The following is a 15,133-nucleotide window of genomic DNA, read 5'->3' on the forward strand; positions in this document are numbered from 1 at the left end:
GATTTTATATATTTACTTTAAATTCCAAAAGAGCCAATTCAGCAGTGATGATAATTCTCTCTGTATCTTAAACAGACAATTTCCGCCTGATGCTCATGTGCCTCCACCATCTTCACCACCATCTTCATCTTCATCATCTGAACCCTGTTTATCTCTGTTCCCAAAATGACACCTTTAAACGTTAAAGTCCTTGTGACTCTGTGCCTCCCCCCCCCCACCGCCCGCCTCCCCTCCACCCAAATGCGTGACAGCAATGAAATCCAACAAACAAAACACATTTTCCAGTTTCACGCTGACGGGAGGACAGAGGGCCCCTACCCCGTCACCATGGAAGTGACGTATCCGCACGTCCTGCCTGAAGTTACTATCTAGGCCAACAGCCAGCGGGTAAATGCTCTCACTGCTCTTCCTTTCCTAAAAAGTGCCATTGAATTCCAAACGCAAACATTCAATTAGGGTGTGTTTGTAAGTGGCACACACGCCTCAGGGCCTGGAATGTGTGCGGACGCCTGTGTGTGTGCGAACGACTATCTCACCATACTTGTGTGTCGGTGTGTATGTGGGTGCGCTGCGGACAAAGAGGCACAGACGGACGCCCCAGGACGCCTCGGCGCAGCAGGGTCGATGACGCCATGCAGCATTAATGGGGATAAGAGGCTGGAAGAACAGAGCTAAAATGGACTCCGCAATCAATTCCCCCCTCCCGCCCCTTCCCCCCCTCTGACCTTAATTAAAATCAGATGACTTAAACCGAAACCTCAAAAACACGTAGATTTTTTTTTACGCCCAGCAACTGTCTTGGTATGTATGACGGTGGTACCAACAGATAACTCTCCAGGATTCACAGGCTCGGTGCTGTTCTGGTTTTGTTCTGGGGAAGAAAATAAAAGGAGGAGTTGTGTGATTCTGCATGAGCGACAACATGCGGGTCATGGGGGTGTGTTGCAGGGGTCTTGCATGTGGATGTGCATGTGCTTCCCGGCTTGCCTGAGAGGGGGATGTCGCTCATGCAGTTCACCTCAGTGTCTCCTCAACCAAACACAACACGCCAGCCGAGCATGAAGATGATCAAACAGTGGAGCCTCCAAACCACTGACTGATGCCTGATACTGAAACTGAACAATACGACAAACACAATGATATTTTGTTTGGTATTTTCAAAGTATTTCACTGCATCCTGACAGCCTCTAAAGAATCATACCAGTGGTTTATTTTCAGTTTGAGCGCTTCTACTTCAAATCAAATATGTGTTGCATCGCTAAACGTTGCTTGCGTTTTTTAGTACTTGATCCAAATTCAAACATTATCCTCACGTTCATGGATCACACAACTCAGGCAAGTGTCAAGAGTCTATTTGATTTAACGCTTAAAACAAATGAATGGAAAGCTGTGCCTGACCTCAAATGTGAAGTAACGGTTTGTCGTACAGGAGCAGAAACTCGTGGACACACTGGTGTAGTTCTTTAAAGCATGAAGGTGGAAGATGGGAATCTGTTGCATGAAATTTAAGACAAATCAAACAGTGTGGGATTGGGACCGAAACACTGTCACCAGTTGGACCATTCTGCCGAACACTGGGTTGCGTTCAGTGCCAATGTTCCCAATGAGATCTGTGATCTTTTGGCAGATACAGTATTGTGAAGGTACATTATGGTTAGGAACTAAAACGTGCAGGTGAACGCCGTGGTTGCAGGTGGGAGACAGGACACAAACTCAAGGCTTCAACATGAAAGTTACAGAAGCACCACACACCCTCCACCTCATCACATCAAGGACACACAACTTCCTAGTGGCTCTCTAAACGTTGGCACTGAACGTAAAGTGTGAGCAGCAGAATTGTGCAATATGGACGTAGTTCATTGAGATAAACAGCTGATTTTCTTTAGCAACGATAAAGGTAAAGTTGAAATTCAAACAGCAAAGTTTTCCACCAGTCGGTCACATGGGAGCTTCTACTGAACAAGTAACATGTTGCCTGTTGTGGTTCTAATTGTACTTTCTACCCCTACCCACCCACCTCCACCCCTCCCTGGGTAGGATGATCCTAATTCCCAGAACAAGCTGGAGGACCCGGTGAAGGCCTCGCCCAAGGAGGACGACTCCCTGAACATCCACAACTCTCTGACCCCCAAACACGAGAACCACAAGGTCCTGGGTGAGGAGAACTCCTCGGAGGTAAACTCACTGCAGAACAACATGATGTGAAAACAAAAAACAAAACATCCCCAGCAACCGACAACACGACCCCACGAAAACGACAAGGTGCGCCGGCAACAGGAAGCCCCCCCAAACCCCTCCCTGCTCTCCGTCCGTGCGCTGCCGAGTGCGCCTAACCGGTCAACCAACCAACCGACCAACCGACCAACCGATCAACCAACCAGCCAGCCATCCAACAAACCAGCCAACCAACCCAGTCTGCAACCGTCTCTGACACGGCAACACTGCCACCAAGCGGCCCGGGCCGCTGAAAAAACACTTACACCACCACCACCACCGCTGCCACTGCCCGAGTAACCCCGCCCCCCCGCCAGCCTCACCCTGCCGCCGCCTTGCAACCCCCCACACTTCCTCTTACATCCAATCACTCCCTGTTTCGCAGCCCCGCCCCCTTATTGCTGTCACTCTTCTCTCCTCTTATTTCTTACCTGCACACACACACACACACACACACACACACACACACACACACACACACACACACACACACACACACACACACACACACACACAGACAAACACACATGCACACATACGCACATGCACATAGTGTGCATACACATACAGTGAAAAGATGAAGTCATAAACATGCTTATATGTATACACACATACACACCTTCCCCTGCCTGCATTGGTGTATTTTGTAAAAAGAAAGAAATCATACAGAAGTTTAAAACTTACGTAAAACGTCATTGTAAAAAAAAAAAAATGTTATGATAAAGCTACTGAGAGGTTTTGATGTTTGTCTGACTAATCCAGTGAGTATGTATAAATATTGGAAAAAAAATTGCTTGGATTGATTTAAAAAGAAGCAACACAATGTGTCTTGGTTTTCTTTGATGTGATTTCTAATCCTTTGATGTACTTGTTTTTTTTTTTTGTACTTTTTTGGGACTTCGAACTGAGAACAAAACCAACATGATTCAGACAGTTGTTGAAATAAAACCTTTTTAACATGACCTCTGTGGATCCTGTGTTTTCCTCTGCGTTGTACCCCCTCCTCTTTTATCCCCTGAACTCTCTGATGCTCTCTGCATGGCTTTGAACCTCTTAGATCCTCGTGGAGCAGGTGCTTGCACACAAACACCCACACAAACACTTGAGTTTGGCTCAGATTATTTTACTGTTTAATGCCAAATACTTTCACCGACATCATGATGGTAGAACACTTCACATATACTCTTGCTCTTGTATCAACATGATGATTTATCAGGCTTCTAGAACTTTTCAGCTCACGGCCTTTATTGGCAGTTGGAGGTGACTCAGTGGTCTTGGACGTGGTTCAGCTCTTATCACATGAACAGAATTCAAGACTTAGGTAACATCCATACTATTCAAGCGACAGGAGGCGGACGAATCAGCGAAGGCTACGTCGTAACCCCAAAAAACCCAGTCAGCAAACAGCTGACTACGTCATCGCTTCCAAACCTTTTCTGTTTAGACCGGACGCATCCTTAGCAGAGTTGATGCGTTGTAAAATAAAATCATCGTAATATGGATGAGGCCTGAGGTAAAATGATAAGAACTAAACCATCTATATGACAACTAAGATGATTTGATCTGCTGATGAAGCCCAAGAAATGTGGCTGAAAGCTCTGGATTAAAGTAGGTCCTGATTTTACGAGACAGAAATTACGAGACAAGGGTCAAAAGATGTTTAATATTTTAGTTTTCTGAAAGTGGTAAACAGGGGTCTTCAAAGAAGTTAATGAGCTCATGCTGCATTAAGAAATCTCCATGAACTCCTGGGTTTATGAAAACAAGTCATCCAAGCAGACAAAAGTATAATAAGTGGGAATTTTAGAAGTAGGTTTTGACACGTACACACATAATCATAATACATAATTCACACAGGTCGAATTAGTTTAAAAACTCTTGTATGCATGGACGTGAGCTGCAGAGCAACAGACAGAGAAATAGATCGATGTCGGATGAGACAGACAGAAAGACGATGATGTTACTCTGAGTTCCACCGTCCTCAGAGTTGACAGTTGGTTACTGTTGGAAATAAAATGTCTTCACAACTCATAAATCATGACGACAAACACAGAGAACCAGGCTGCTGCTTCTGCATGTTTCCTGCCTCCAGAGCTGCTTCCCCTGCAAACACACACACACACACACACACACACACACACACACACACACACACACACACACACACACAGACTTGCTCGTTGTAGATAACACATAAATCAAACTCGCACAGGAACAAACACTAAATGAACTGAGATGAAAAACGTACCTTCTGCAGACACACACTTAGACAAATAAGTGCATGTAGAGACAGAGATAAAAAAAACACACAAAAACATGGAAACGTGGACGTCGAAGTTTAATTGCACACACACACACACACACAAACCTCCCTCACATATTTCAGCTCCGCTCTATAGAACTTTTTGTTCTATTCATGATGCTGAACTGACACAAAAGGACACACACACACACACATATGCACACTTTATACATACACAAAGCATCTGTCAGCTTCCCATGCTCACTCCTACTCCCTTACACACAAACACACACACATACATATTTTTATTTCCATACTTGTGAGGCCCCTTAATAATGTAATGCATTTAATTCTTTAATTTACACACTAGAATAAAAAAGGCCAAATCGAAGTCAAGTTCAAAGTCCTTTTACTATTACTATGCTATTACTATAACTATAACGTTTTATTTCTTTATTACTAACTAAAATACCAAGTTATTGAAGTCTTAAATCACACGTGAAGAGTCTGAAGACAAATCTCGATGGATCTGAGACCAATTTAAGTTCAAGTCAATGAAAACGAGTCACAACGGAGTCCTGCAGCGGCCGCAGCTTCATCTTGAGTCATCTCTTGACGTCTGAAGTAATTTAGTTAAAGACAAATTCATCACTGGAGTCCACTGGAGTCCACTGGAGTCCATTCGGGTCCTTGTGGCCTTAATACCCACTCCTGTCCACTAGGATAGAGATCACAGATGTCTGCGTGGAGCCCGATATGTCCAGGTACAATCTATCGACCTATTGGAAGCAGGAACACATGGAGGGAATGTGAGACCAACGCTGACCCTAATGTTAGTGTGAATGCAAACGTGAGCATGTACACATCACTGGAACAACACGCAACCCTCAGTGGACATGGAACGTTCGGTCAACCCTTAAATCTCACGCCAACAAGTCTCAGTTCATCTGAGACGAGTCTGGAGTCACTCGGCAGAAGTCAAAATCCAAGTTTTAACCCTTTTGTGTCAGTGAGGACTCGACAGGACAAAATGTTTTCTGTTTCAGAAACACGCTCACCCTACAAATAGAGTGGTTCCCACAGGGATAGAAGTCGAACAACAGAAACACACACTCTCACCCGTGTGACAAACAGCCCTGAATGCGTCTCAGAAGAGGCCGCACCTCCACCGCCGCCACCGCCACCTTTTGTCCCCTTTCTCGGGTTAAACAGCGGCATTGTGGGGGATCCTTCCCAGGATGGAGGGGGCACTGAAGGGTGGTGGGGGTGGATGGGGAGGGGGTGTGTGCCCCTCTCTTTCTTCAAGTAAATAAAGCAGGGTCGGGTGGAGGGTGGGGTGCGGGGGGTGGGGGCGCGGCCGCTCAGAAAGCAGAAGAAGAAAAGAATCCAGAAAAGGAAACAGCACTTATCAAACGACAAAAACAGCATCGACGGTCATTATCACCCTCTTTCATTCCTGCTGGCCAGTCTCACACACACACACACACACACACACACACACACACACACACACACACACACACACACACACACACACACACACACACATCACATTCACCCACACACACACTAAAGGACAATCTCCTCCGAAGTGAAACAAGTGAAGTACCAGTGGACGCCATGGCAACAAGTGGGCATTACATTACCAGCAGAGAGAAGTGAAGCGGGGGGGGATGCTGTCATCGCTCTGAGAGACTGAGCCTTTATTCAGTTGTTTTATAAGAGTAGAGGAAGTTTCCTCAGCTTACAGCCTCTAAAACCGATATTAGAAGTAAAATATTCCACAAACTGTTCGTGTGACCGACGTGTGTGAAACATAACAACGTGAATTTTAGTTTGAAGGAGCAGAAACTATTTTGATCCTGCAAGTGATGACAGAAACTGACTGATCTGTTTTTATCACAACACGCTGACCCCCTGAGAGTGTTAGTGTGTGTGTGAGTTTGTGTGTGTGTGTGTGTGTGTGTGTGTGTGTGCGCGCGCGCGCGTGTGTGTGTGATCTCCTTGAGTTCTAACCCTTTTGAACATCTAATCACCACGTCCCTGCTCTCCTCTCTTTCTCACTCTCACTTATCTGCCGCCGCCGGCAATTTCATGCATCTTCAGACGGAGAGAGGGCGTCGTTGCCACGGAAACATATTCTGATGCTGCAGACTGAGCAGAACGGGTCCAAACCGCGGTGACCTCCGGGGGTTTTATCTGCAGTCCCACACACAAACACACGGAGGTGGACGGATGGACGAGGCAGATTAAGTGACTCTCATGCAGCTTTACTGTCATCTAGTAATAAACTGTAGAATATATCGGAGCATTAAAACCGCTCGCGACTGCACTTTAGGTTCAGCCTCACGTCCTCCGATCTCATCAGACGACCCTAATCCTACAGCCAGCCAGCTGTCACTTACAGTTGTCTCATGCCACACACACACACACACACACACACTAACCTCATCATGACGTTAGTAAGAAAAACCTCCAGACTTCAACATCTTTATTATAATCAATATTTCAGTGCTAACACCCGATCAGATCTGTGAGGAACCACCAGATAAAACAAGTGTTATCGAGTGTGGCAGTAAATTTTGAATCAGGGTTGTATCAATCAGAACATTTAGGTCACAGTAAGGAAGAAATATAATATAATAAAGTTGAGTGTATTTGGAAAAACAAATAAGGAAACGTCACAAAAATGAAGAATCTAAACGTGTCAGTTTAAATTTTAGGATTTCAGGAAAATGAGTGAGAGATTCAGGCGAGGGGGTGGAGCCTGGGTAGAGGACAGGACGTTTACATTTTCAATCTTGCTTGATTAAGATTGAAAGCGTCGACCATTATCACCAAAAGCTCTAGAATTGCGTCGTCTTTCTCGTGTTGTTGCAGCTTTACGTACAAATACAGAAGCATCAGCACCAAAATTTAAAAATAGTTTGAAGCATATTGAAGCCGATTGTATTTTCTTATTTCCTGTCCAATTGAATATCTTGTTGTGACCCTGATATAAAATTGGGGTCCATTAGTTAAACATGTTGCATAATCAGTCATCACATTTTAATTGCTCTTGTTTCATCCATCTTTCACCTCTGGAATACTGTAGTTTAAAGCAGTGGATGTAGAAAAAGGCATAAAACACACAAATACAACTGAGAACATGCAGTGAAATACAAAAAAAAAATCAAAATTATACAACACGCTTGTTAATGCACCGAGTTATTTTATAGGCAACATTGTGCAGCCCAGTTCTCTGCAGCTCGAACATGAGGAGAATAAACGGCTCTCTGGGGAATCGAGTGTGTGCGGAGGCGACTGATGGTGTAAGAGAGGAAGCAGGAGAGAAGCTGTGAGACAGAGAACATGTGAAGACGAGTCAAGATTCAATCTCTCTTCTGTTTTTTCCTCTTCTCTCTGCCGTTCCAAGTTAAACCTGCTGGGACTCGGGATTCAGCCGCGGCCTGTGATTGGCTGACGATGTGGTGGAATGATGGTGTTAGGATCCTGAAGGGGCGGCTGTGATTGGCTGACGCAGGCGCGCTCACACATAGCAATGCGTGATGGGAGGCACGCACACACGCTCCAAGTCATGCAGTCATGTGTGCAAAAAAACACACACATGACGAGGCTCGGGTGAGCACAAAATGTACGGTTGTGGATTTACATGCATGCTCAAGAAAATAGTGACACACATGTTCGCACACAAAGAAAACTGTGCACTTGATTTAGATTTAAATGCACAAGCACAGTGTGTCTCACTAAGCTGCATGAAAAGAAGAGATTGAAACCAAGAGGAAAGAACACAAGCCGAGGTGGGGGAGTGTGGGAGTGTGTGTGCATGTGTGTGTGTGTGTGTGTTGTGTGTATGTTTAATGTGTGTGTTGTGTGTATTGTGTGTGTAGTGGTGGGGAGGGGGTGAAGTCTAAACGGATCATTCTGGCACTGTCTAGTTTACTAATGAGGCTCTGAGGAATGCTGCTGATCTTCTTTTCTGATGGAAATCTAGCGATACATTACCAAACAGCAGAGTAAGCCCCTCTACACACACACACACACACACACCCCATGTGCTGCTCTACATGTGAATGAGTGACTGGTTTGGCAGCCGAGCAGAGCGATGGCACTGACTTCAGACGACCGAGAGTCAACTGACGAGGCCCCGTGACTAAATGAAGTCTTGGCATGTTGCTTTTTTTTTTATTATCTTGTTGTGGTCAAAGACGCAGCGTCGTGTTTTTTTGTTTGGACGAAGCTCTTTCACCAGCTGTCAGTCAAGATAACGTGTATGGGAATGTTCTCAACCCGTCTGTTGCAGCTTTCTCTCTCGAGCCACCCTGAAGTAAAGACCTGCTGCTGCACAAAGAGCCGTTCACCTTTTTATTTAAATGTCACAGAAGGTCGTCTCAGTGTGCAGAACCCTGAACTGGAGAATCTGTTGTCAGGATCGAAAAACATAACTTGTATCGATGAGACGCAGTTACTCTTGTTGTGTACTCTGGTGGCACTGTGGGTATTTGTATGTATCTTCTGTGCACGTGTGTTTGTGTCTCTGTCGATGTACTTGTGTATTTCCGCGTCAATAACCAAACTGTTCCTTCATCGAAAGGTGACCATCGACTTGGAGCTCCACCTCGCCAAGAGGACAAAGACGAAGCCCTCCGGAGGACCTTTAGCCCGATATGACGTCTACCTCTACAGGGTGCCCAGATCCAAACCCACAACCTCCAACTGGCCCCACGCTAAGACTGCTAACAGCCCCGGGAGAGCCAAGGACCGAGTCCTGCGATGGGAGGACGACATGTACCCTCCTTCGCCGCCTTGTTCCATCTGCAGCCCCGCCAGTACTCAGTCGCTGCCTGTGCCCACGATAGACGAGCTTCAGGGGTCCAGACCCAGGACGCTGAACCCCTACACCCCCTGACAAACCTCCTCTACACCTCATGGCTGTCATCTTGAAAATGGCTCCGTGAAAGAATGTGTTGTTGGTCTTTTGCACAAGTTCTTATTCAGGGAACAAGTTTTAATTCCGTAGTTCAACGTATGTGTCTCAGGTTAAAACAAGAAGCTGGAGAATTATTATTCAGGTTCAAGTGTTTGTCTTGGATCGGGACAACGAACATGGACGGAGACTCAAACAGATGATGAGCTTTAATCTTCTAGTAGAGGAACAACTGGGAAACTGCTGTTCAGGGAAAGATGGAGGGTATTCGAAAATAAATACACAATAATTGTTGTGTTGCAGGTTTCAAGAAAAATGTCATTGTTTATCAGAAATGAATGAAGGTATATAAGTGTATTTTTGTTGATATTCTGAGTTGGAGAAATATCTAACACTGATAAATTAAAGTTTATTTATTTGATATTTAAACCAGTGATTGATGTAATTTACAGGTAGTGATACAAAAGCATTAAAAATAAAGATCAGGTGAGTAAGAATAGAATAAAGGGAACAGACTTAGAAACAGTAATAATCAAAAAGCAGCAGATACTGATCAATAAAACTAAAACTTGTATAAACTATATATAAAGATGTATATGTCGAGGAAATGTCATTTTATTGCACCGTGCTGTTTTGTGACAGTATCTTACTCATGAGCACTTCAGTGACCGTAGGAATCTGACCTGTGACCTTTTGACTGGCAGCTTCTGCAGCAGCACAGACACGGGCGTATATTTATGTTATTGGTGAATCGATGCCAACAATTACAGCCGAACCAGCCGACGCTTTGCCAAACGACGAGAGCTGATCGGACGGTTCTGCGTTACTCTTCTCACATGACACAGCTCTGTGATCCCGGTGCTTCAAGACTCCCTCATGTCGGACTCAGCGGTGAAAACACAAGTTTTACATGTGCAGAATATAAACTAAAAAAGAGTTTTACTGTGGTACTCGACTTTCTGAACGATGAAATCTATCTATATATATTCTTTTAAGCTCTTAACCTCTTAAAGGGCAGACAAGCAAAACAAAGACAAGCCAGCAGGTGAATAAAGTGAAGATTTTCAGGTGTTTTACAGGTGAAACCACAGAGTGTGAATAAAGATGGACGACGTGTCCCCTGCTTCCTCCCACTATCCAGAAATGAATACGTTTAATAATGAAATGTGTGACAAGAACTACCTGAAATGACAGAAAAACTATGTATACTTTGATTTGTTCTGTTTGGTCCATTCATGTCCTATTCGCTAACATGGAGGAGGAGTTTGTTGAGTATTAAATCTGCTGCTGCTGCACAGGAAACAGTGGAGATAGAAGCGTTAAAAGAATAAAATGCAGATTGGTTGCAGGTCTCCTCCTGAGGTCTTTGATGCTGAGATGTTCGGGAGCTGCACACTGCCATCTGCTGATTCAATGATCAGATGCTATGTTTCTACCTCCCATTTTACTGCTGTGTTGTGTTACTTCACTGTTCTGACTAAGATGGACGACTTACTCGATGCATTTGATTGATACCTGATTAAGATAAATTAGTACGCTGGATTTTTGTTTGTCTATTTTATGCAGATAAACTTTGTACTGATCTTTGAGTGTGAGAGATAAAATATAGAAGACAACAGGTGTGAATTTGAAATGGTGAACGCGACGGGTGAGGATTTCCTTTCAAATGACCATGAGAGCTGCATTAAAATATGATGTATTAATATATTAATATTATTCAATTTAAATACAACAAAACAATATGACTTTATCTGTTATAATTGTTAAATTTGTGCCTCAGAAGAAATTATACACGACAGGATCAGGAATATATTAACAGGCAGATTAGCTAATAATAAAGCCTATATGGTAATTTTAATTGTTATTTTTAACCATTAAAGTTATTTAATAGTAAATTATTTTTTTTATATTTTCAGTAATGCTATTTTAAAATATTCTTATATTATTCTTGTTATTCATATTCGTCTTCTTCTTACTGTTATTATTATTATTATTATTATTATGATTATTGATTTAAATCCCCTAAATGTACCTGCTGCCAGTCACCCATTAAAACAGCACCACCAGCAGGGGGCGCTGGCTGTGAATCAACGAGGAGACACAACGAAGAAGTCACCAAAGATCGTCTATGCAGATGCTTTTCACGAACATGAGATGCTTGGTTAAGAAAAACGCATGAAAACGTATAATTTCATCCTGAAATTTGAGAATAAATAAAATCCGCACACGTGACTCTGGAGAACTGGTTTATATGGAGCAGTGAACGTGATGCTAACACGTGAGCTAATAGCTAGCCCGTGATCAGGAGGCTTTTTCCTCTGGCAGAAATCAGATGCAGAGTGACACCTCCTGTTATATCTACACTCTTCGCGTGTAGCATGCTGCCTGGCGTTAGCACAGCAGCTAGCCGGTTACAAAACAAAGCTAATAACGCAGAATAACCTCACGTCGCAGCTACAACAGCGGATTTACATCAAGAGCATTTGAAGTAAATCACAACAACAACAACAACTCCTCCTCACATCGTGCAGCTGTGATTCCCACGTGGACGCGTTAGCTCGTGTTGTTGTTAGCAGTTAGCTTCGCCATGTACACGGAGCTGAACAGCATCCTGAACTCTGGTCCTGACAGCTTCACCCAGGTGACATCACCTTTTCACTCTGTCAACACTGTGGCGTCATCAAGACACAACCCCTGCGTGCTAATGCTAACGTGTAGCTTCCTGCTGTTCCTGGTGGGAACGTTAGCATCTCGGTAGCTCGCTCGTTACAAGTGTCTTTGTTTGTGTTTGTGTCCTCGCAGGGAGAATTCATCCTCCTGTCAGACAGACAGAGTGATGCCTCTTTCCTGGTTCACCACTTCCTGTCCCTCTACCTGCGAGGTGAGATGTGACCACGTGTGTGTGTGTGTGTGTGTGTGTGAGGGAGTAAACATGTGTTTCATGTGTGAGCAGCAGCTCATGTGTGTGTGTGCGTGTGTTTTGTGTTTCAGCTCGTTGCAAAGTGTGTTTCCTGGGCCTGGTTCAGTCCTTCAGTCACTACAATGCAGTCAGTCAGAGGCTGGTGAGTCCGACCACGCCTGTCACACTGTCCACATAAAGTTATTAAAGTATTAAATGAAGGCCTCATAATGTATAAGGTCAAAGATGAATAATTGTCATTCATCTACTTTCATCCTAAGCTCCTTTACACCACATACATGACATTTACATTACTTGACTTGGCAGACTCTCTTTTATCCAAAGCAACTTACAGCTGAGGGACATTTCTAAAGTTTTAGTACAGTAGAACTTTTAGGAAGTAACCAAGTGACTAATGTACAGTGGCAGAGAACTCATCACACTGCCAAACAAGTCACAACACGTGCAAATACAGAATCACGCTGCAAATAGTGATACCTGTTGGCTTTGCTTGCTTTAAATGATGGCAACATCTGTGTGTGTGTGTGTGTGTGTGTGTGTGTGTGTGTGTGTGTGTGTGTGTTCTCAGGGTGTCAGTCTAACACAAGCGAAGGAGAAAGGTCAGCTGATATTTCTGGAGGGACTGAACGAATCATTGACTCTTTTGATTCCTCAAAAAACTGATACCGGAAGTGAGGCCATGGACTTCATCAGGTACAATACATCACAACTGGTTTTGTCATATGTAATTATTAACCTTCTGTTTCTTTCCATTTATTTATGTTGCTGTTAGTTTGTAATCACTACACCTTCATATCAGGTTTTTGTGAAGTCAACCTAATCATTTCTTCACCTCCACGTGTCTGTAGGAACCCTGTAATAAACAACACAAGCCTTATACTTTGTTGCCTGTGTCTCATTATCTGGATTTTCTTCAGGGATCCGACAGTCGGCCTGCGGCGTTTGTACGAGTTTGTCCGGTGCAGTTTACAAAGTTCTGGCGGAGAGGAAGAAGATGAGTGGGGCCCCCCTGTTTTGCTGGTGGATGACGTCAGTGTGCTGCTGAGTCTGGGGGTCAGCGCTGGAGCCGTGTTGGACTTCAGTCACTACTGCCGAGCCACAGTCTGCTCCCAGTTACAGGTTCGATTCCTGCCCTTGAAGCGTGATTGCATCGCAGCTTTGAACCGTCCTGAATGACCTTTTGTTTGAAGCATTTTATGTGACCTATACCACTGTCAGGGAACAAGCCACGGATTCCTCACTATGATTTTAACTGTGCCTGCAGGGCAACATGGTGATGCTGGTACGCTGCAATGGGGAAGAAGAGGAGGACGGCGGAGATGACGAAGGCTCAGAACTTCTCCTGAAGGGCCTGACCCACCAGTGCAGCCTCACTCTCAATGTACGGGGTCTCCCAACCGGCTACTGTAGGGACATCCACGGGCAGGTGTGTGTTTGTGTGTATTCCCACAGTTTCTGATGGAACATAATTTTTCCAACACTGAATAGATGAACCAATTGTCCCAGTGACAAAAAGCCAGTGGAGCATTATTTGTTTATAAAAATTACAGTTAGGCTTGCCTGGTGTTAATGCCTGAGTATATGTGAATGTGAAAACCTTTCATTTAAAATGCGATTAACCCTTCAGCCCTTTGTTGTCTTGTTTACAGGTGGAGGTGTGTTGGAGGAGGAAAGAAGGTGATGGACAGAACACACAGAAGAAACTCTTCCAGTACAAGGTTCATGATAAAGGAGCCTCCTTCTTTGCTCGAGGAACATCCAGTGCTGTTCTCTAGACTTCATCCTCACGCACCTTTTGTCTCTTCAACATGTGACAACGGACTAATGTTTTCATACGACCGGACCGAACTTATGTTGGTTTGTTAGCTGCCAGAGTCGTTGGCCACATATCTACCAGCTGTGGTCCAGCTTCACAGTCAGTGACTCAGCCCAGCGGATCGACGCTGAATCGCTCAGATGTTTTATTTGTCAGTCATTTCAAATTAAAGACATGAAAACAAAATGTCAGCTCAGTCTGATGAACAGGTTCTTCTGCAGACTTCACACTCATACAAGTCATTTGCTCAGATCAGTCAGGTTTACTGTGGTTTCTGCAAGTGACGACTGTAGACTGATGTTTGTATGTCCTGCCATCGTGGTGAATAGTGTGTGGAACGTATGTTGTCACACAATAACTTAAGTACAATAAATATAAAATGAGTACTGGATATGTGGTATGTAAAGACGTTCATATAAAAACACAAACAGATTCTGTAACTCAAGAACAATCTGGAGCCAATGACCTGATTAGAGTTTGGCCTACATTGATGTATACATTTGCATATTAATGAGTTAGAAATGAGGTCATGGTGTGACATAAAGCAATCTGTTAAGGTTAATTAAATTAACGAGTAATTGTAACACTACAATATGTTCACACAACATAAATCTAATAAAACTGTTGATTCAAGATTCAAGATGTTTATTTTCACCGTGGTTATAAAAGTTTAACCTACAAATATGATTGTGTGAAAAACAGAGAAGCTCCATCATAAGTAATAAAAGACAGAATTATAATTAAAAACATGAGAAACCTTGTTTTCCCAATCCCCAGAAAAACCAGCACAGTGTCAAAGTTTATTAAAAAGTAAAAAGTTGCTGTTTTATTCCTTCAGAGACGGACAATGCCCAAAATTACAAAACAAAGTAGAGCAAATACATCATCCGAGTCCAATCAATCCCACAGACAATCGTCTAGTGCTTATATTGGAATATAAAAGAAAACAGGAAGAGAGTTAATGAGTTCTTCACAGGCCCAGGCCCCTTCACCAAGTTTTATAGAAACTGAATC

At 43.7% G+C, this 15,133-nt stretch overlaps 2 protein-coding genes across 12 annotated transcripts in view; both read left to right on the forward strand.

The window, feature by feature from the left end:
* Positions 1–3,176, forward strand: part of cspg5a (chondroitin sulfate proteoglycan 5a) — a 41,644-nt gene extending 38,468 nt beyond the window's left edge. For 6 of the 11 annotated variants that reach the window (XM_047341050.1, XM_035164661.2, XM_047341055.1 and 3 more), the window contains one exon: positions 2,038–3,176. In XM_047341050.1, coding sequence (XP_047197006.1) covers positions 2,038–2,205 — 168 coding nt within the window. In that variant the 3' untranslated portion in view covers positions 2,206–3,176. Of the gene's footprint in view, positions 1–285; positions 388–2,037 lie in introns of all 11 variants that reach the window. The other 5 variants (XM_047341052.1, XM_047341054.1, XM_047341057.1 and 2 more) reach the window with 4 other exon arrangements.
* An 8,544-nt stretch (positions 3,177–11,720) lies between these two features.
* Positions 11,721–14,752, forward strand: elp6 (elongator acetyltransferase complex subunit 6). Its single transcript, XM_035164707.2, has 7 exons — positions 11,721–12,024; positions 12,186–12,264; positions 12,375–12,445; positions 12,872–12,996; positions 13,221–13,422; positions 13,568–13,729; positions 13,953–14,752. The coding sequence occupies exons 1-7, from the start codon at positions 11,971–11,973 to the stop codon at positions 14,076–14,078; spliced, it is 819 nt and encodes a 272-aa protein (XP_035020598.1). The 5' UTR covers positions 11,721–11,970; the 3' UTR covers positions 14,079–14,752.
* The last annotated feature ends 381 nt before the right edge of the window (positions 14,753–15,133 follow it).

Source organism: Hippoglossus stenolepis, chromosome 8, assembly GCF_022539355.2.
Source record: "Hippoglossus stenolepis isolate QCI-W04-F060 chromosome 8, HSTE1.2, whole genome shotgun sequence".
In the NCBI taxonomy this organism is placed as follows: domain Eukaryota; kingdom Metazoa; phylum Chordata; class Actinopteri; order Pleuronectiformes; family Pleuronectidae; genus Hippoglossus; species Hippoglossus stenolepis.